Here is a 21103-nt window from a genome sequence, read left to right on the forward strand (position 1 = left end):
CACCTTTCTGAGGGACAAACACAAACGTTAATGCTAACTACATGTTTTCTTACCACTATATTATATATTATATACCAACATTAAGTAATTGAGCAGTAATTGCACTGCTATATAACACATTTGTGTGTGTCTCCCTGAGTCTTGAATACAATACAATACATTAAACACACAACAGAATCGTCAAATATTTATGTGTATATATAAATATACATATATATATATATATATATATATATATTTATATGTGTATATATTGTATGTAGAGTCTACACATAAGTAAACAAACAGGGCTGGATATAAACAATAAATACACACCTACATATACACGTATGAGGAAGTTGTGTAGTTCTGTGAACAGCATATTGCATTAATCTTAATATTATTTGAATATATTAAAACGTTGAAATGATCTTCTGAGAATATCTTTCTCTTGTTTTTACATTTTAGAACAGTTCAGAATAATGTAGTATTATTGTTCTCTGGAGAGTGAGAGCTGACGCTGTACTGCAGTGTTTCTGTCTGAACACTAGAGGACGCTACAGAGCAACAGAGCAGTGAACTTCCTGTTGCTCTCCACTGAAGAAGCCTTTAACTTAGTAGATGTCTTGTTTGTTGCTGTTGTCAGATCCTCATCAGCGTCTCATTACAGCCTCTCTCTGCTCCACATGGAACGAGCTGTTCTCAGGCTGAAGCTCAAAGTTCACTGAACTGGAACCGAACTCACAACCTCCTGATCTGAGAACAGGAAACAGGAGCTTCCCCAGAACGTCACGGGTTCCACTGAGACAGATTCTTAGAGATTCAGCCTCAGAGTTTAAGATTCGAATATGTGAATAATATCTGATCCATTCAGGCAAAAAAAGGGTTTTAAATCTAGATTTTGAAAAGAAATTAGTCAGCATTGAAAATCAATTTGGGTTTGAAGCTGACCAAAATATGAGCAAGGCACGACTTTAAAACTTCTTTACATAAAAACTGAGCCCGATGTTAATCATGTACATTATAAACACAATATAAACACATTATAACACATTATAAACCTGCCCTGTGGTTATGACCTCAGTCACATGATGCTGTTGTTGTCATGACAGCATCAATAACTGATAGTCATCACTAGCCAGATGGCCTGCTGGGTAATGTGACCCTGCATTTCAAAGTAAAAGCATCAGTTTGATTATCAAGGCTGGAATTTCCACACACACACAAGAACCATATTATAATGAACACTTCCTGTAATCATACACCCCTAATGACTGTGTGTGTGTGTGTGTGTGTGTGTGTGTGTGTGTGTGTGTGTGTGTGTGTGTGTGTGTGTGTGTGTGTGTGTGTGTGTGTGTGTGTGTGTGTGTGTGTGTGTGTGTGTGTGTGTTTTGGGGGGTGTCATGTTAAGGTGAGTCCCAGGCTTCGTTGCTAAAAGCTTGTATGACACTGAGATCTGATCTGTGTGCAGCTTAATAAAACATGAACAAAACTACACATCTATTATTTAGAAACAGACAAAGAGGAGAGGAGGAGAGGAGAGGAGAGGAGAGGAGAGAGGAAGAGGAAGAGGAAGAGGAAGAGGAAGAGGAAGAGGAAGAGGAATAAGGAAAGGAGAGGAGGGGAGGAGAGGAAGAGAGGGAGAGGAGAACAGAAGAGAGGAAGGGGAAGAAGGAAAGGAAAGGAGGAGAGGAGAGGAGGAGAGGAATAGGAAGAAGGAAAGGAGGAGAGGAAAGGAAGAGGAGGAGGAAGAGAGGGGAGTCATGTCAAGTCCTTTAAGACCTGTACATCCTCCTTCTGCCCTTAATCCCGCTGCATTATGGGATTGATTCTTCTTGTTTGACTTAATCCACTCGTGTGTTTTCACCTGAGCTGCAGCGACTCTCACCTTCAGGATTTAAATTTAAATGTTAATGCTTCACTTCCTGCAAGAATCCAACAAATAGACGTGTCGACTAAAGCATTAATGTTTGTGTTGATGTCAGCGACGTTACCTCCGAGCGAGCCTGCTGGATGAAGTCACAACATTCCTGGATGTGAGTCAGCAGATCAGCGTCAGGAAGATCCAGAATACTGACGGTCTTATAGATGAACAGGTCAGGGAAGATGTTCTCCACGCCGAAGGCCACGTTCAGGATGTGAGACACCTGGAGGAGGAGGAGGAGGAGGAGGAGGAAGAGGTTATGTCCTTATTTCACCTTTATCTTGTTTATCAGAAAATGAATTTCCCTGCGTCCACAGTGAAACACCTGAACAGACACACACATGTTCACATGAGCAGCTCATAGTCCCCTCAGATCTTTCAGATGTTCCTCATTGTCTTTGATTTATTGTTGTTGTGGCTGTTTTTAGAGGTGCAAAATGAATAGTTCTGCTAATTTGCTAACTCATATCTAAACATATTAATTCAGTCGGCGTGAAGAGAAACTAAAGAAGCTTTGTTGTAATGTTTCACTTCAGAAGATTAAAAATCTCACCTTGTGTTTTCTCAGAGTTCCAAAGTCATGTGCAGCATCCTGCGAACCTACACACACACACAGAGAGAGAGAGACACACACACAGACACACACAGATGGACACACACACACACACACACAGAGAGAGAGACACACACACACAGACACACACAGATGGACACACACACACACAGACTCAGTATTTGTCTTTGAGACTCTGTCCTGGGTGTTGAACCAAAGACGCCGTCGTTGTTGTTCCACCTGTGAACCACTGAGGTCTGATGGGTCACGTCCCCCGTGTCCTCCCCCACGTCCTGCCTGTGTCATGTTTCCCTCCACACTGAGCTGAGGGTGGACTGAAAGTGACCTCCAGGACGGAGCAGGACAGGGGGTGGACACATCTGAACTATAGGACACTCTGACACTTCTGTGTTTCAGAGTTGGTCAAATCCATATATTTTACACCCACATAGCGTTTTTTTACTAATTTAGCCAAATGTTACCAGCATAATGGTTTTATTACAAATCATTGTGATCGCCTCCTGGTGGCTGGCTGCAGTATAGGTCAGAAATGCTCCTCCTCCAGGTTAGCAGATGAGACATGGACCAAACTAAAAAGTGTTTCAGATCAATTTGGTTTGAATTAGTTTTTTGATGATATAAAAAGAGAGATGTCATGATTGACGGTTTTAATTCTCCCAGTAGTTTATTCACGTGTCTCGTTCACTCACCCAGCAGCAGGTCGGGTTTGACGATTCCAACCTGCAGGTCCCAGGAAGTGTCAGGGACGTATCCCAGCATCTTCTCTGGGGGGGCGGGGTCTTCAACCACAGTGATGGTCGAACCCTTCCAGGTCTCGATGATGCGGCGGCCGCTCAGTGATGTCACGCGTGTGCACTGCTTCCTCAGCCGCGTCCGAGAGAAACTCTGGATCTCCTCGGTCAGGGACTGCATGACCACGCCGGACTGGATCGAACTGGGCCGGGCTGCAGGGAACCTGAAAGATTAAAGCAACACTATGTACCCTTTGCTGAGCGGCGACAACAGCGCCCTCTGGAGCAACAAGTGGTAATTACATGACAAATATCTGCTGGGCTCAGAGTCGGAGCTGTTGAGGTGACGTGAAGCAGCGTTAAAGATAACAAGAAAACAAAGTCCATCCATCACTCAGGCAACAAACACACACAACAATCTAAACCTCAGCACAAATCAAAATTTATGTTGATCAGAAATGTTTCAATTGTCCCAAAGCATGAACGAGTGAATCCAGTTTCATGTGAATCCAGTTTCATGTGAATCCAGTTTCATGTGAATCCAGTTTCATGTGAATCCAGTTTCATGTGAATCCAGTTCTCTGTAGCAGCGTCGGCTGGGACTCTCCAACACAAGTGATGGTGTCGGTGAACCTGATTCTCTAGTTCAGAGTTATGTGAATTCACAGGTGATAAGATCTTTACTTCAAGTTAACTTCAGATGAAATGATTTTAATTAATCTTTCTAATTGATATTTGATAAGTTTCCGTTTGGCCTCTTTGTCATTTCACTGTTCTGACTCCTGATCCTCAGGTTTTACCTTCTGGAGCCAAACTGAACATTTTCAACGTGACAGGAGGAAGATTCACTGCAGGAATCACATGTTCAGAAGTCATTTTCAAAAACACCAGTTCAAGAGATACTGGATGTTTGAATTCATAACATATCAAGCAACCAAAGCATACAGGTCAAAGTTTGGTTGTTATGATTGACGACCAGTCAAATATATAAAAAATAAGACCGAATAATGATTAGTTTGTGTGGGGCTGCGCAAATATCTGTGATTATTGCGATATCATTTTCATCAATAGCAGTTTAAAAGTACTCTCTGTCCATAAAGAAGAGTTTATAGTATTTCACTCATATAATCAAACTTTTTCTCTTGATAGAAGTTTTGGTCAATATATGATCAGGTGTCGTGATAAAAACCTGTTTATTCAGATGTTCAGTTCTGGTCCGACTCTGGTTCAGCTGAGGACAGTTCGTCCAGTTTAAACACCAGAAACCAGAGCGGTGAGGAGATCCAGGTCACTTTCTAGAGAAGAAGTCATGTAACAAAACACTCCAGTTCTGTCCTGGTTAAAGATAAAGACTCAGCCACCGACAGAACCGGGTCCAGAACAAGTCCAGTGTTGTAGCTGTAAGTTGTGTCGTCTGTTCCTCGGTTGAGAGGCTGAACTGTGAACTGGAGCGACTCTGCTGGAGGTGACACTGCTGCTGTGTAACATGACACCTGCCTCCTGTCCGTCAGTCTGTCAGTCAGTCAGTCAGTCAGTGATGCTACAGAGCAGTGACACATCCTCCCATTACATACATAACCCTCTGATCCAGATCCCCACCAAAATTCAATGAGTTCTTTCCTGACCCGTACCACATCCTTCCACCAGGTTCCGTAGAAATCCATTTAGTCGTTTTTGTGAAACCTTGTTCACAAACAAACAGACCACAGGTACAGAGCTGGAGACATGTGTAGAAAGGGGTAAATTAACAGCCATAGATTATAAAACAGTTTACACACATTGAACACAATATTTATTTCAATAATAATATATATTTTATATTTCAAATGTTTGATTTTGAATTAGGACTTTATGTCGTCTGTGTTAAACTTCTAAAGGTTTAGTGAGATAAAGTATGACTGGGATTATTGTTAGCTGATGTTGTTCCTGTTCCATCCACTAGATGGAGCTACACCCCTGCTTTAATCAGCTGGTGACCAAGCTGCAGCTGATTAAACTAATCGATTATCTCACATGATGAATTCTGTTAATTAACGAGAGTCGAGGGATTTAACTGAGGAAGGAGCTGAGACGAACATGTGAGTAAAATGATCTTCTGTTCGATAAACAGGTGAATGAGAGAGTTCATTGATTCTGTGTGTGTGTGTGTGTGTGTGTGTGTGTGTGTGTGTGTGTGTGTGTGTGTGTGTGTGTGTGTGTGTGTGTGTGTGTGTGTGTGTGTGTGTGTGTGTGTGTGTGTGTGTGTGTGTGTGTGTGTGTGTGTGTGTACAGCTGACTCTTATTTATGTTGGAAAAGATTCTGGCAGTTTCCACGAATATTTCCACAGAGAGAGAGAGAGAGAGGTGGGGGAGGGAGAGAGAGGGAGAGGTGGGGAGAGAGGGAGAGGGAGAGAGGGAGAGAGAGGTGGGGGAGAGAGGGAGAGGGAGAGAGAGAGAGGTGGGGGGAGAGAGGAGAGAGAGGGAGAGAGGAGGTGGGGGAGAGGGAGAGGGGGAGAGAGAGAGAGAGAGAGAGAGAGAGAGAGAGAGAGAGAGAGAGAGAGAGAGAGAGAGAGAGAGAGAGGTGGGGGAGAGAGGAGGAGAGGTGGGGGGAGAGAGAGGGAGAGGGAGAGAGAGAGAGAGGGAGAGAGAGGGAGGGAGAGGGAGGGAGAGGGAGAGAGAGAGGTGGGGGAGAGAGAGGGAGAGGGAGAGAGAGAGAGGGAGAGAGAGAGAGAGAGAGAGAGAGAGAGAGAGAGAGGGAGAGAGAGGGAGGAGAGGTGGGGGAGAGAGAGAGAGAGAGAGAGAGAGAGAGAGAGAGAGAGAGAGAGAGAGAGAGAGAGAGAGAGAGAGAGAGAGAGAGAGAGAGAGAGAGAGAGAGGGAGGGAGAGGGGGGGGAGAGAGAGAGAGAGAGAGAGAGAGAGAGAGAGAGAGAGAGAGAGAGAGAGAGAGAGAGAGAGAGAGAGAGAGAGAGAGAGAGAGAGGGAGGGAGAGGTGGGGGAGAGAGGGAGAGAGAGGGAGAGCGAGAGAGAGAGAGAGAGAGAGAGAGAGAGAGGGAGAGAGAGAGGGAGGGAGAGGTGGGGGGAGAGAGAGAGAGGGAGGGAGAGAGAGGAGGGAGAGAGGTGGGGGGAGAGAGAGAGAGAGAGAGAGAGAGAGAGAGAGGGAGAGAGGAGGAGAGGTGGGGGAGAGAGGGAGAGAGAGGGAGAGCGAGAGATAAATGATTCAGAGAGATTCAACCACGTGAGATAAAAACCCACAGAAACAAAAGGGTCAGGCTGATATTAGTTGAGTCCGGGTTAGGGAGTAAGGGTGGGTCATAACTAAGTTAAGGTTAAGAGAAAGGTTGAGTTAACGGGTTGTGTTCTGAAGCGGTTCAGGCAGCTGGACGTGTGTTTCCTGTTTGTGTTGTTTACGTACGTTCACCTTCTGAAGACACCACGACCTGGACGACAGAGAACACACTTACTGGGGAAAGGTCAGAGTTCAGTTAAGGTTATGGTGCGAGTGAGGGTTAGTTAACTAGTGGTTATGGTGAATTGATATGTTCTTCCCCAGAAATGACCAAAGTTGAAAAGTATTTGTGTGTGTGTGTGTGTACGTGTGTGTGTGTGTGTGTGTGACAAGATGATTTTCCTGCCAAGAGGTTTTTATGTCAGAAACACACACACACAGAGATTAAATCATGAGAATGGAGAGAACGAAGGAAAGGAGGGATGGAGGAGAAAGTGCTGACTCAGTTTGCTGCATGTTGATCCATGAGTCAGAAAACCCTGTGTGTGTGTGTGTGTGTGTGTGTGTGTGTGTGTGTGTGTGTGTGTGTGTGTGTGTGTGTGTGTGTGTGTGTGTGTGTGTGTGTGTGTGTGTGTGTGTGTGTGTGTGTGTGTGTGTGTGTGTGTGTGTGTGTGTGTGTGTGTGTGTGTGTGTGTTGGCTGGAACTCAACCCTAACATGGGAAGCTCCTCCAACATCTGACAACCATTACTGCTGTACACACACACACACACACACACAGTTGCTTTTTGCAGCGTCACATTCAGCTTCAATGGACCAATAACGGAGCTGCTAATGCAACAAGCTCGCCGGGGTCAGAGGTCAACATCTGCCAGAGAAACAGTGACATCATGGCCTGTCAGCTCACTGATTGGTTCACACCTTTTGTTCACTGGTTGAACTGGAATGAATATGTGGACACACGGGCTCCTGCAGGGCATGCTGGGAGATGTAGTCTCCAGAGTCCACTAGCTAACCAGCGTTAGCAAGTGGATTAAATGCTAAATGTCATTCAGCAGGTGAAAACTTCCTCGTGTGGACCAATCAGGAGCCTTCGCCTCACACTAGAATCAGAGGCTCCTACGTGTGAATCTCAGAGATCAGAGAGGAACTGGTTCTTCTCATGAAGTGAGAAGAACCAGTCAGCATCTGTTGTCCTCGTGTCCTGGGAGACGATCCTCACACGGGACTGAGCTTTAGTCACGGATCACTAAGTTTCTCTGTAGTTTGACTCTTGTTGAGTTAAGATCAGAGGAAGTTGCTCCTTGTTAACATCTGTGAGACAAACTGGGAATATGAGACTAATAAATGTGATTGATTGATTGATTGATTGATTGATTGATTGATTGATTGACATGGCGCCAACAAGCGACGAGACATCTAACGTTGAAGAAGCAGCGGACAGTTCGTACGTTAACAAACCAAAGGCCCTTCAGACTTTCTCATCACGTCCAACTGCAGCTCTGTTGCTCGGCAACAACAATAAGGGGGCGGGACAAACCACGAATGAGGAGATGATTTAGAGACGGATGATCTCCCCCTAGTGGCTGACTGCAGTATAGGTCGTAAACCTGCCTCCTCCATGTTAGCAGAAGGGACATGGACCCAGTCCGAGTGCATCACTGCTCTTTAGACTCTGGCAGCGTTTGTCTCTGGGACGTTTTGTCTTCATCTCTGGACGAAGGAGGTTCAACTTTATTGAAAAAGCCACAAATAACAAGACATTATAACATTGTAGAGAAAACCAACGTTTCCCAACGAGGATAGAATCCATTTTCTTTTGTTTATTACAATAACTTGTCACAATATCCAAATCCAAAGTACTGATAATACTCGAGTACTTTGCCTGGATTCCTCCTGCAGTGTATTTACTCGTAGTAACTGTGTTGTCTGAACGACATGTGATTTCATGAGATGTAATGAAACACACATCTGTGAGATTCTGGCAGATTTACTTCTGTTGACTTTTCATCTAAAAGGAATCTATCTGAAGGAGGGATGAGGAGGAGCGAGGGGGAGGAGAGAAGGAGAGAGGAAAGGATAGAGGAGGAGGAGCAGGAAGGAGGATAGAGGAGGAGGGGGGGGAGAGAAGGATAGAGGAGGAGGAGGAGGATGAGAAGGAGAGAAAGAGGAGGAGGAGAGGAGGAGGAGGAGGAGGTGAAAGTGTGAATAAGAAAGCAGTTCTCTCTCTCTCTCTCTCTCTCTCCTCTCTCTCTCTCTCTCTCTCTCCCCCACCCCATGTTAAAGTCTCTCTCTCTCCCCCACCCCATGTTAAAGTCTCTCTCTCTCTCTCTCTCTCTCTCTCTCTCTCTCTCTCTCCTCACCCCATGTTAAAGTCTCTCTCTCTCTCTCTCTCTCCCCCACCCCATGTTAAAGTCTCTCTCTCTCTCTCTCTCTCTCTCTCTCTCTCTCTCTCTCTCTCCCCCACCCCATGTTAAAGTCTCTCTCTCTCTCTCTCTCTCTCTCTCTCTCTCCCCCCCCACCCCATGTTAAAGTCTCTCTCTCTCTCTCTCTCCCCACCCATGAAAGCTCTCTCTCTCTCTCTCTCTCTCCTCTCTCTCCCGTCTCTCTCTCCCCCCCCCCACCCCATGTTAAAGTCTCTCTCTCTCTCTCTCCTCTCTCCCCACCCCCCCCCATGTTAAAGTCTCTCTCTCTCTCTCTCTCTCTCTCTCTCTCTCCCCCCCCACCCCATGTTAAAGTCTCTCTCTCTCTCTCTCTTCTCTCTCCCCCACCCCTTCTCTCTCTCTCTCTCTCTCTCTCTCTCTCTCTCTCTCTCCCCCACCCCATGTTAAAGTCTCCTCTCTCTCCTCTCTCTCTCCTCTCTCTGTCTCTCTCTCCCCCCACCCCACCCCATGTTAAAGTCTCTCTCTCCCCCACCCCATGTTATAGTCCCTCTCTCAGACTCCCAGTTGGATCTATCTGAGACCGGAGCTCCGTCATGTTCTCCCCGGGACTCTCCGTGGCTCTGCTGGCCGCCTCCTGTGCTCTGTGGCCGGCTGCGGTCCGGGCCGCGTCCTGTGAGTCGGTTCGAATCCCGCTGTGCCGGTCGATGCCCTGGAACATGACGAAGATGCCGAACCACCTCCACCACAGCACCCAGGACAACGCGGTGCTGGCCATCGAGCAGTTCGAGGGGCTGCTGGGTGAGTGACAACTTTAACTACACATCAAACTGACTCTGGAATTAACTGACAGAATATATATATATTATATTTATCTCTGTCAGTGTCATTTATTGTTTTTATTTAACTTCACAGTTCATAATGTTTTAGCCTCTTATCTGTCAAATAATGTCAAATCATCAATCAAAACGTTTTCCTGATTCCTGTTGAATTTATGTTTAAAGACACAAATGTGACTTATAATCTGTTAAATGTTAAATTATCATCAAACTCTGGATCGATAAATCATTAAGAATAAGTAGCCTCAGTAAAAAGTATAAATAAGCATTTTTTAAACAAAGAATTAGTTGGTTTGAGTTTCCTAAATATAAATGTGTGAAAGTTTTCTTTGTAAATTATTTAATGATGTAATTAAACTGCCTCATTCACATTGATAACGACAACCACGATTATATTAATGACATTAAAAACATTCAAGTTTAAATTTGATGGAGTGATTTAAAAATCTAAATGAATCAGCAACTGTTTCAATAATCAGTTATAAATTAGTAAAAGATTCCTGATATTTCAATGTTGCATCTTCTCATATTTAATGTTTTGCTGCATTTCTCTGTTTCATAAAATTAAAAACTGAATATTGAGAAATGTAGAAATTTCATGCGACCGTGATTCCACACGTTTGAGATGTTTTACAAACCAAACAATAAGAGAAAGAAAGAGTTGAAGCAAATGAAACACAGACAGAAGAAGAGGAGTTTGAGAAACAGGTGGAGATTAAATATCAAGGATCAGTAAAGAAAAGAGAGAGAAACTTTATGATGACATCAGTGGGCGTGTCATATTCTATAGAGACGATGAAACTGACACTTCAGCTTCTGAATCAAACACTCAGTGATTCTAATGCTCTTCTTCAAAATGAACGGAATTGGTTCAATAACAAGAGATAATTTGATTAAAAAAAGGTATGAATGTATATTTGTACTCTGTTCCTCTGAATAATCAGCAGAACAAACAAGGCCCCAGTTTTCATGGGGACGTCTTTGTTCTCAGTGATGCTCTGAATTATTCAGACTCAAGCTCAGGTTTCAGAACGTCAGCTTGTGTCGTGTTTGCTGCAGAGAATAAAATCAAATATGTTTCACTGCTGAGAGAAACAAACTCAACTCTAATCACCTCCAGACAAATTCAGAACCACAGAACTTTACTGTCGGAGATTCGAATGACTTGAACCTGACTTGAACTCGCTCGGCAGTCATGAGGTTTCGCTTTGATTTACAAGAACAATCTGTGGTCCAACCAACATTTGTTGTTGAGTATTTCATTTGATTTGAGTTTGTTTGATTGTAATCAAATGTAAATTCTCCTTTAGTGAATCAGTTATAACGGAGCTGCAGCATCTACATAAACATGAAATCAGGCCGTCTCTTTTATGGTTGAATGCTGTTGTGGCCTAAAGAAAATAATATTTTTTAGCGTTTATAATAAACTAGTGTTTAAGACATTGTTAACTATGGTAGATTTAGGTTTGGATCCAGTTTTCATTCGAACCAGCCACTTCTGTACATGAGCGACTGGAACACGGCTGCAACATCTGCACCGAGACTGTGGCTATTTCTGAGTAGGTATGTGGTAAATCCCCCTGACGAGAGGTGGGCGGACTCCACCGCACCTCTGGATCAAATCTCTGGATCGGGTCTGACTGAGCCACAGGAAACTTCAACCATCACTTCACTCAGCGAGCATGGAAACATTCTGTGAGAACCGTCGCTCTGATTACATTATTCAAGAAAAGAAAAGAAAACATTGGCCGTTCTGCCTTAGAGAGGCGGTTGGAGTTACAGCTCGCTGATGAGTTAAATGCAGCTCTGCTCCAAAAGGTTTCCGTCACTTGTATAACTAGTGAAAGGAAGATGTTGAAAATACAAACTCCTGGATGAACAACCCGATCCAGACACAATCCAGCTGTTTCTGTCCACAGCCTTTATTTACAAGCTTTTTTACATTATTAACCAGCGAGTGATCGTAAAGACTCAGAACATGGCCGAGGTCGCTCTGCGGCCGGGAACTGACATCTTGGTATTTCACAGGAAATTGTTCCTGTTTGCCAGAAAAAGCTTCAGGGTTTGTTTAGCGCAGGTGTTAAAATACTGATGAATATTAATAAAACTCCATTTGAATTAATTTGACCTAATTTGGGTAAATTAGCACAGTTAAACATCGACTGTGCAGTTCTCCAGCCTCTGAATCATGTGACATGTGTTTCCAGCTGTGTTAGCGTGGACAGAGATAATAACCTGTTTGCTTAGAGATCGATCGGTGTGAACAAAGCCTCAAGTAATCCATAAAGTTTTTGCTGACCATTTCTGTGTGCCTGTAATACGGGGTTCACATGAGAGCATGTACATGTGTGTATATATACAAGTAGTTTTCAGGACTGCTCTCAGTATAGTTTAAAGTACTTAGTGTGGATGAGTGTACTTGACTCCTTCCCTGCAGCGTTTCACTCTGAGCTGTGGAGACATTACGGGACATTCAGTGCAGAAGATTGTCTGAACGTCACAAATGTCCAAGAACAACTCTCTTGTTCCTGAAACCACTGAAATAACAGAGTGAGATGGCTGCGTTTCCTCCGCTGCCACTGAAGCTGCAACAACCTGAGGTCGGCTCCAAGCCGCGGGTCACCGGGGTCAGATGGTTCTGGATGCTTTGCTCTCTGGGGTTTTTCCATGTTGAAGAGGGTGGACTTTTCCACGCTTTAAAAAGTTTCCACATGATGTAGTGACGAGGAAGAAGGACTAAAAAACCCTGAATCAGTGTTTTCATATTTAATTATCTGCAGATCTATTTATGGTAACAAGCCCAAGAAAAGAGTGATTTATGACTGGTAATAATTCTTATGGAAAAACTTTAAAGCCTGAGCAGAGCTAACAGCTGTATCCCTGAGTCATAATTCATCTTCATCATCTCCTCCTCCTCCTCCTCCAGCGAAAAGAAGAAAAAGAGGCCAAATCATTTACGACGTAGATTTTCTTCTTGACTCCAGAATCATGTTCAACTTTTCTTCATCTCTGATTTATGTTTCTGAACATTAATGGTTTTGTCCTCTGGACTCAACAGTTACATCCACAACCACAGACCTGAAACTATTTTGGCAGAACAACGTCTGGAAAGGAAAATGTTATCAGAGCTGTTAGAGACGATTCAACTCAGCAACAAAGACCGAGGCTGGGACCAAGAAAGTTTTTCTTTCAGTAGAATATGATCTTTAACTTTTTCCTCCCTGAACTCAATAAAACAACTCTAGCTATTAGCGATGCTAGTGGCTAACTGGCTCCACCACATTAATGACAATGCTAACATGATTATGTTTAGCACATTCGGTATCTTTACCATGTTCAGCTCAATGCTTTGTGAAGCTATTGAAGTCTGCAACTCGTCAGTGGTGATGGAACTACAGAGAAAAAGTCTGAATTAACCAAAGCCAGGAGGATTCATCCTCTGGGAACCACGAATGAACCAAATATCAGTTCATCCAGGAGCAGTTGAGTTAATTAATCTGAAGGAAAGTGGAGCGACCGACAGATGAACCGACGCTGACAGAGCGAAACAAAACTCAGAGAGAAAAGTGTTCAACGGCTTCAAGGTTGTTTTACTGTGTGGATGTGGATTATCACGGAGGAGCCGCTCGGTTCCTCTGCTGCCAAACCCTCGTTTTATGGTTTCATTCAGTCCAGAAGGTAATAAAATCAAATCAACTCAGACTGAGGCAGCCGATCATTAAACACACACACACACACACACACACACACACACACACACAGGCCTCAATGTTAAAAGTTCATCCAAATTATAAAAACATTTTCCTCTTCTTCCCTCGTTCTAGTGACGATGTCGGTTTTATTTTAATACTTGGAGATTTTAGAGATAAAGCATGAATTTACTTCTGTGAGTTTTCTGGATTAAAGTGTTCACAGAACATTTGGATGAAGTAGAATAATTCCACTTATGTTTCTATATTTTTTAGGTAGTAACTGGAAACTTGGATCAGCTCAGATCAGCTCTGTGTGTTTTCTCTGCCAAGTCTCGACATTCCTGCCGATACTGACTCTCAGCACCTCTGTGTGTTTTTGATAAGTTGAGCTAATAACGCTGCTGAAACTCTGCTGCTCCACGTCCATTATCTCAACCTGTAAACTGTGCAGGTCGTTTTCTTCTTACTGTAAAAATGTCTCCAGTTTCATTCTCTTCATCCTGACGTCTGTGGAGAGTAAATATTGCACAGTTCCTTGTGTCCAGTGAATTTCACAGTGAGCTGTCAGAGTCATTCTTCAGTGTGAACGTCTGTTCTCTGTGACTCTGCTGAGTGGGTTCCATCTCCTGAGAGAAGAACTGACTGAGAGTCAGCTTCAACTGAATCAGCTCCAGTTGAAGAGTGAAGCTGAACTGAGATCAGTTCAAAAGACTCAGAAGTTATTAAAAACCAGAGTTTATCTCCAACATTCAGCAGGAAACTTGTGGGACACAGGACGTTTCCTGAGGTTTTCACAGATTTCCCCCGAGAATAATTCATGGACCTTGATGAAAAATCCGACGTGTTTAAAGGACTGATTTCTATGAGTGAGTGAAATTAGCTGCAGCTCGATTGATTTAAACTGTTGGTTCTTGGCGGAGTGATGAGCTCCACTGAGTGATGTTGCTGTTTGGAGCTGGACTGAGATTTGCTGTAAAGATCCTGTAAAGTAGAATCACATCTAAGCTCATTGGCTTCCATCGTGATGCCGACTCTGTTCGGTTCTTTCAGGTCTTGGCAGAACGTTGAGCTCAGCTGAGGTCGGAGAAGCGGAGAGAGAAAGTGGAAAAGCAAAAAGCTTTAACCAGAAAAATGTTCTAATGAAAGATGTGCAGGCCAGAAAGCAGGAGGCAGTCTCAGGTCACAAGTTCAGAACATTTCTGTGACTTCACTGAGAAGCTGAGCAGCCAAACCTCAGTCGTCCACAGGAGAAGAAACTAAAACCTGTGCTGAGCTCTTTCTGGTCCCGTCCGGTGTGAAGCAGCAGTCATCACACGTCCTGTGTGCGGAAGGTCCCTGAACGCAGCGTCGACAAGGGAGCTGAGCAAGAAGATGAAGCTGTAGAAGTACTCCAGAGTCTGACCTGGACAATCTCCTGCTGTGGTCATGTCTGAAAACCTCTTATTGTTGCTGTAAAGTGAACATGTTGAATCCCTGAAGCTTCAGACAGAAGTGGCGTTTGGAAGAAGCAGATATTTTCTCAGACAGTTGTTAATCTTTTGTATCAATGAGTCTCTGTGAGAGTTTCATGTTCTTCATGAAACTCCGTCTGTGAGAAAACGAACAAGACTTTAACTTCCAGAACCAGCGGGCGTCCGGAATTATTCTTTCCCTTTACAACTCCATGATATGCTTCAGTGAGCAATGCATCATGGGAGCTGACGGGCGTCTCCCCCACAGCCCGAGTCTCAAACGTTAACCGCTGCCCACAGACCGTGTTTCCACCAAAATGTCCAGAAATGGAAAAACATGCTCAAAACCTCAACTCAAGTATAATTATAGTTTTTGTTTCCTTGTAGAAAAAGTTGAGTGTAACTCAAAGTGTTGTTTTCCTGCTGGTTTCACACCTGGTTTCACACCTGGTTTCACACCTGGTTTCACACCTGTGTCCAGGTACTGGCTGCAGTCCGGACCTGCTCTTCTTCCTGTGCGCCATGTACGCTCCCATCTGCACCATCGACTTCCAGCACGAGCCCATCAAACCCTGTAAGGCGGTGTGCGAGCGCGCCAAGACCGGCTGCGAGCCGGTGATGAAGCGGTACAACCACAGCTGGCCCGACAGCCTGGCCTGCAGCGAGCTGCCGCTGTACGACCGCGGCGTCTGCATCTCACCTGAGGCCATCGTGAAGGCCGAGGGTCCAGGTGATGACATCATTTATATTCGTATTATTTCCTGCAGGTATGAACGATGTGTTGTCAACAGGAATCATTTTAATAACATGTCAACTGGTTTGTACTCATCGACATGTAAGATTTATGAAGAGTGTGATATCAATGACAAACAATCGAGTTACAGGATTTTTCAGGATAGTGAGATTACAAACAACATGAAAATACAACGTCCCTATTGAAAAGTGAATTATGGTTTATTTTAATTCTCTGATTAAATTTCATGTAAAACCGTAGTCACATATACTTTCAGATTTTATCTCGTCTTTATTTCTTCTTCTCTCCTGTAAAAGCGTTTTGTTTCATTTCTCTCGCTGCAGAACAACGAGCATCAGGAAACAGTTCCTCTGCTCGATCAGTGTTTTCCATCATGTTTCTCCTCTCAGCTTGTGTCTGCTCCCTCTCCAACAGATAGCGTGAGTCATTTCCCCTCCGACTTCACTTCCAGCCACTTTCTCAAAGAGCTCCTTGATTCCTCCTCCCACTCGTTTTACACTCAATGAAGCCCTCACTGTCCTCGGCTTCTTCAAACAGACCCTGCTCCAGCGAGTCCTGTTAGAAGAAGTGAAAGCCTCGTCAGAATCCTCTCGACCTCCATAACGACACACCCACGTACATATCTGCGAGCTGCCCGAGCTCGACTGGGCTCAGCGGGGTTCGGGGATTTTCCCTCGGTGTGATTTGTTGATTCGCCGAGGTTCGGTCAGGGTGGATGGTTGAAGTCGTTCCTGTGATTTTCAGCAGGACTCCAGACTGAATGTTGCTTTAAGACATTTGTCTCCTGTTGGAACATAAATCTGCAGCAGCCACAGTTTAGTTCAGCAGACGTCACATCAGAGCAGGATGGAGCCAGTGAAATCTCTCCAAGCCTCTCAGAGTTTGTTCCATGTCACAAAGTGGAGTGAACGTAGATAACACCTCGTTTACACCTGACGTTAAAATGTGATCGGGTTGTAAACAGAGGTCGACCACGTCAAAGTACAGATAACTTACAAAAGCCATGTAAGAGCGACTGTATACAAAGACAATCGGTGACTGTACATGAAGAGTACTGTTGACTTTATATAAATAAAGATGGACATCACGTTATCTCCCATAAGGCGCTGCCATCTTTCACTGGTGACGTCATCTGGTGTCAGAGAGTGGAACCGTGGTATCGAAGCCCCGCCCACACACCAGCCCAACCAATCAGGAGTCGGTCTCAGCTGTCAATCATGACGTCTCATCCTGTTTTTATATCATCAAATAAATTATTAAAACCAAACTGATGAACAGTGAGATAAAAACTACCTGAAATGACAGAAACCATCTTTGACAAACATTTATTTGATTTTTTTAGTTCTGTCCATGTCCCATCTGCTAACATGGATGAGTACTACCCATACTGCAGCCAGCCACCAGGGGGCAAGCCAACTGTTTTGGTTTCCCTTGTGGTCGCTGTCATGGATCCATCTTTATTCACAGTCACTGTTCCAAACCAGGGAGGAAGCAGCCGTGAACAACATCTCGTCAGCCGAGTCAATGGAAGAAGAAAACAGCAGAACTCATTCAAATAAAAACATCTTCCATTCTTCTTCTGTCTTTTGTTGTTTTAACGATCGTGTCTGAACGTGAACAGCTGCTCTGACCGAACCGCCTCGTTCTGTCAGATCGAACATTCCTGCTGCGTCCAGGAAGAGGAACCTCTCCTCTCAGGACCTGCTCGTGGTCGCAGCAGCAGACTTGTTCTTTGTTCCCTGTTTCCAGAAGGAATGTACAGTATAATCCCTCCAGTGTGTTCTGGGTCGGCTCGGGGTTCTTCCACTAAGACCTGCCCAGAAAAAAGTGTATGAAACAAGAGGATGTGTGACACTGATCTTCTCTGTGTCTCTGCAGATCCGTACTACCAGGACCCAGCCAGGTGTAATCCAGGTCTGACCTTTGACCTTCTCTCTGACCAAGCTTTGTCTCGTGTCTGTCTTTGGAAACCATGCATTTCTCACTGAAAGGTTTTTGTGCATCTGAAAACCATAAAGTCCAGAAACCAGTTCACTAAACATCTGATCCTTTGTGTTTGGTCCTCAGAATCCAGTCCCGACTTTCCAATGGACTCCAACAACCTCCACTGCAGAGGACCAAGCAGAGGTAGCCTGTCAGCATCCTGTCTGTAGCTCGTGTTAGATGAAGAGCTTTTAACTTGTAAATAACGTTCAGATCCATTAATCACCACTAACTGGCAGCATGTTTCCTTCATGTTAGTTTGTGTCCCAGTCGCACCAGCTCCTCACTTCCTGCTGCCTCAGCTTGAATAGTTTTTAAATGCATCAGTTCTGAAAGTGTGATACACTTTGACCGATTAGCTCGCCGGTCTCACGGCGTCTTTGGGCTGCGATGACCTCGTCCTCCGAAGGATTCAGCCCCTGGATTGAGTCACAGCTTATGTAACAGTTTTCTGTGTTTTGCTGCAGATCGCTGCAAATGTAAAACCGTCAGAATGGTTTTGAAAACCTACCTGAGGAACAACTATAACTATGGTGAGTCGTCTTTCAGGTTCAACATTTAAAGCCTGAATTCTCGTCTGTGCTGTGTCACATGCAGGAGCTGATGTGTCTGTGACTCTCCTTCAGTGATCAGGGCCCGGGTGCGGGAGGTGAGGAATCGTGGTCTGGAGCCCACAGCGGTGGTGGAGGTGAAGGAGGTGCTCAAGTCTTCTTTGGTCAACATTCCCAGAGAGACGCAGACGCTCTACTACTCGTCCTCCTGCCTGTGTCCTCCTCTGACTCCTGGGGAGGAGTACCTCATCATGGGCTATGAGAACGAGGAGACGTCCAGGTATCAGCAGCTTGAACAAAAAGAAGAGATACAAGTTGATGCAACTGGTGTTCATCGAATTAGCTTCAGTATTTTATCTCCACGATGAGTCTACAGCTACAAACAAGTTAACCCTAAACCTTTTAGGACCTTTTAATTCCTCTTGAAAACAAATTCAAAACCTACAGTGTGATGGAAAATAATAAAATAGAATATAAGCCTCATAATCTTTTCCAGGACTTAACCACAAGAACTGGACGTTCTCCAGCTAACGTTAATTAGCATTAACCAGCTCGCAGGTGATAGAACGACAGAAACAGACGATGCAACACATCGAAATCCTGAAAGAGCTAAATAAGCCTGATGCCATTTTTCTACTGGAATGAAAATCTGTTCTTCTCTGAATCTGAACCTGAACCTGAACCTCCGTCTGTGTGGTCGCAGGTTGCTTCTGATTGACACCTCCATCGCTCAGAGGTGGAAGGACAAGATGAGCAAGAAGGTCAAGGTGAGATTCACATCCAGAATAACCTGGTGCTGACGGGTCTCAGAGCAGCACACACACACACACACACACACACACACACACACACACACACACACACACACACACACATGCACTGAGGCTTCTGATGCTGAATTGTATTTGCACCATCGTCACGTTGCCTCCTGCCATTGACTTCACTTCCTGTGTTTCTGTGCAGAGATGGGATCAGATCCTGCAGGGCAAAGGTCGAGGAGGTCAGCGCGGGGGTCGCCAGTGAGATCTGACTGTGTGTGTGTGTGTGTGTGTGTGTGTGTGTGTAGATATTGCACTATAACAGCCTGTTGTAGCTGAATGTAGTTCATCTCTTCATCCATCTGATTTTTGTCATTTATCCTCTTTGCACAAACATTATTTAGTGTGTTTGTCAGTGTGTGTGTGTGTGTGTGTGTGTGTGTGTGTGTGTGTGTGTGTGTGTGTGTGTGTGTGTGATGTGTGTGCACGTGTGTCCACACCTAAAGCTCTCAATAAAGAACAGAGCGGTGGTGTAGCTTCTCAGCTGTAGTACTAAACCTACGCACAGCCCAGTGGCAGCCATGTTGGCTCCATGGTCACTGTCTTTAATAACAGCTGATGTTACCGCGGCAACGGGATGGAGGACATTAAGATGGACATCTGGACTTTGATGATAGGTCTGTAACCACGACCTGAACTTTTACTGAACCCTGCAGACAGGAAGGAAGGTGATTCACGTTCATAGAGCAGCAAGAGGAAGAAGAGCAGCAGATTCAGTGTGATTGAGCCGTAGATGGATTAATGGACCGGAGAAGAAGAGACGTCTCCTTCATCGTCAACTAGAGACGAAACCACAGAGAGACACGCTGTCTCTGAGGGGGCTGTTAGAGATCTGTGCCCCCCCGACCTGTCGTCCATGGATTCTATGTCAGTCACATGTTTTATATCTAATATATTCTGTTCATGTGAATTACAACATAAACCAGAGGAACAGTTTCAAGTCTTTGAGTTTCACTGCTTGTTTCTTTGTCCACCTCCTCAGATGTCTTCATACACATCCACTCAGTCGGGTCTTTCTCTGGAGAACAAGTAGACAACGTGTAATAGAAAAAATCATTCAAACTTATGTATAAACCACACACGTGAACAGTTGTAAACAAAATTCAGTTTCATTTGAGAAATTGACTTTAAAATCTTCAGTGCAGATGAACACAGAGTTTTCTAACTTCACTCTGCAGCACAGACTGTTTATACACAAACTATAAGAAGTGACAGTTTGTAGAAGAGTTTGAGGAGGAGGAGTAATTCTGAGGTATCGACACAGGACAAGCAAACACACAACTTTACTTTATAATATAATAAGAAACACAACTTTACAAACACACACGTTTACAACAGGGACTGAAGAGGTTGTATGAAATAACTCATCTACACATGACACGTGTGTAACAGTGGCTCTGTTGTGATGCCACTCAGCTGTGACACTGACACAGATACTGACCGTGAAGCAGCCATCATGACTCTTAACATAATATCCACAGCTGCAGCCTCTGTGAAGCAACAGGTCCAGTGAGCTGTGACTCTGATGGACCATTAAACATGAATCCTGACAACAGGCTCAATGTGGCTCTAATGTTCTTCAGCGTTCAAGTGGTTCGGTTCTATGGGAACTTTAGATTTGACGTTGTGCTGCCTTTAAACCAGGGAGAGTTCATAGAGCAGCTGAGCCGATCATCTCTCCCTGGTTCAGCTGCAGCGTTTCTCTCCCTCCACAGTCTCATCTGCAGTTATTCCACATGTACACACACAGGAACACAGGCCCAACACAGGGTATCAAGGCAACACGGTGCAGGTCGACTTCCTGGACTCGTCAGGAGGTTGAAACGCTGCAAACGTCTCCTGCTCAACAGCTGCCATCTTGAAAAAGGAGCGACTTCATCTTGTATTTAAACTTGTGGAGGAAGCAGAGCAGCGACCGCGATGGAGCGGAGAGCACCGCACCAGAAGTTCAGTTATACACAGTAATACACAGTAATACACAGTAATACACAAGCAACAAAGTACTGGTGTGCACAGTGTACTACAGTGTACAAACAGAAGTACCAGGGTTCATTAGGTACTTGTAGATCCGTGTGTATAAAGTCAGTTCAGCTGAGAAACACCTGACATGTGTTGTTTGACGTGAAGTAGTTGAACATAAATAAAGAGTTTGATTGACAGTTGGACGTGAATTACCACGGTAACGGTTTAAAGTGTTGAGGCTGCAAACGAACTTTAAACAAG

At 44.5% G+C, this 21103-nt stretch overlaps 2 protein-coding genes across 2 annotated transcripts in view; one reads left to right on the forward strand and one right to left on the reverse strand.

Moving 5' to 3' along the window:
- Positions 1–3389, reverse strand: part of LOC118120019 (dual specificity protein phosphatase 19) — a 3589-nt gene extending 200 nt beyond the window's left edge. The window contains exons 1-4 of the mRNA XM_035174586.2: positions 3167–3389; positions 2457–2503; positions 1974–2126; positions 1–7 (exon numbers count right to left, since the gene is read on the reverse strand). The exon at positions 1–7 is cut by the window's left edge and continues 200 nt beyond it. Coding sequence (XP_035030477.1) covers positions 1–7; positions 1974–2126; positions 2457–2503; positions 3167–3389 — 430 coding nt within the window. The remainder of the gene's footprint in view (positions 8–1973; positions 2127–2456; positions 2504–3166) is intronic.
- A 5937-nt stretch (positions 3390–9326) lies between these two features.
- On the forward strand, positions 9327–19823 carry frzb (frizzled related protein). Its single transcript, XM_035174594.2, has 8 exons — positions 9327–9593; positions 15256–15504; positions 17407–17442; positions 17596–17655; positions 17979–18044; positions 18138–18342; positions 18766–18829; positions 19026–19823. The coding sequence occupies exons 1-8, from the start codon at positions 9389–9391 to the stop codon at positions 19083–19085; spliced, it is 945 nt and encodes a 314-aa protein (XP_035030485.2). The 5' UTR covers positions 9327–9388; the 3' UTR covers positions 19086–19823.
- The last annotated feature ends 1280 nt before the right edge of the window (positions 19824–21103 follow it).

The sequence above is a fragment of the Hippoglossus stenolepis genome, chromosome 13 (genome assembly GCF_022539355.2).
Source record: "Hippoglossus stenolepis isolate QCI-W04-F060 chromosome 13, HSTE1.2, whole genome shotgun sequence".
NCBI classification, from domain to species: Eukaryota; Metazoa; Chordata; class Actinopteri; order Pleuronectiformes; family Pleuronectidae; genus Hippoglossus; species Hippoglossus stenolepis.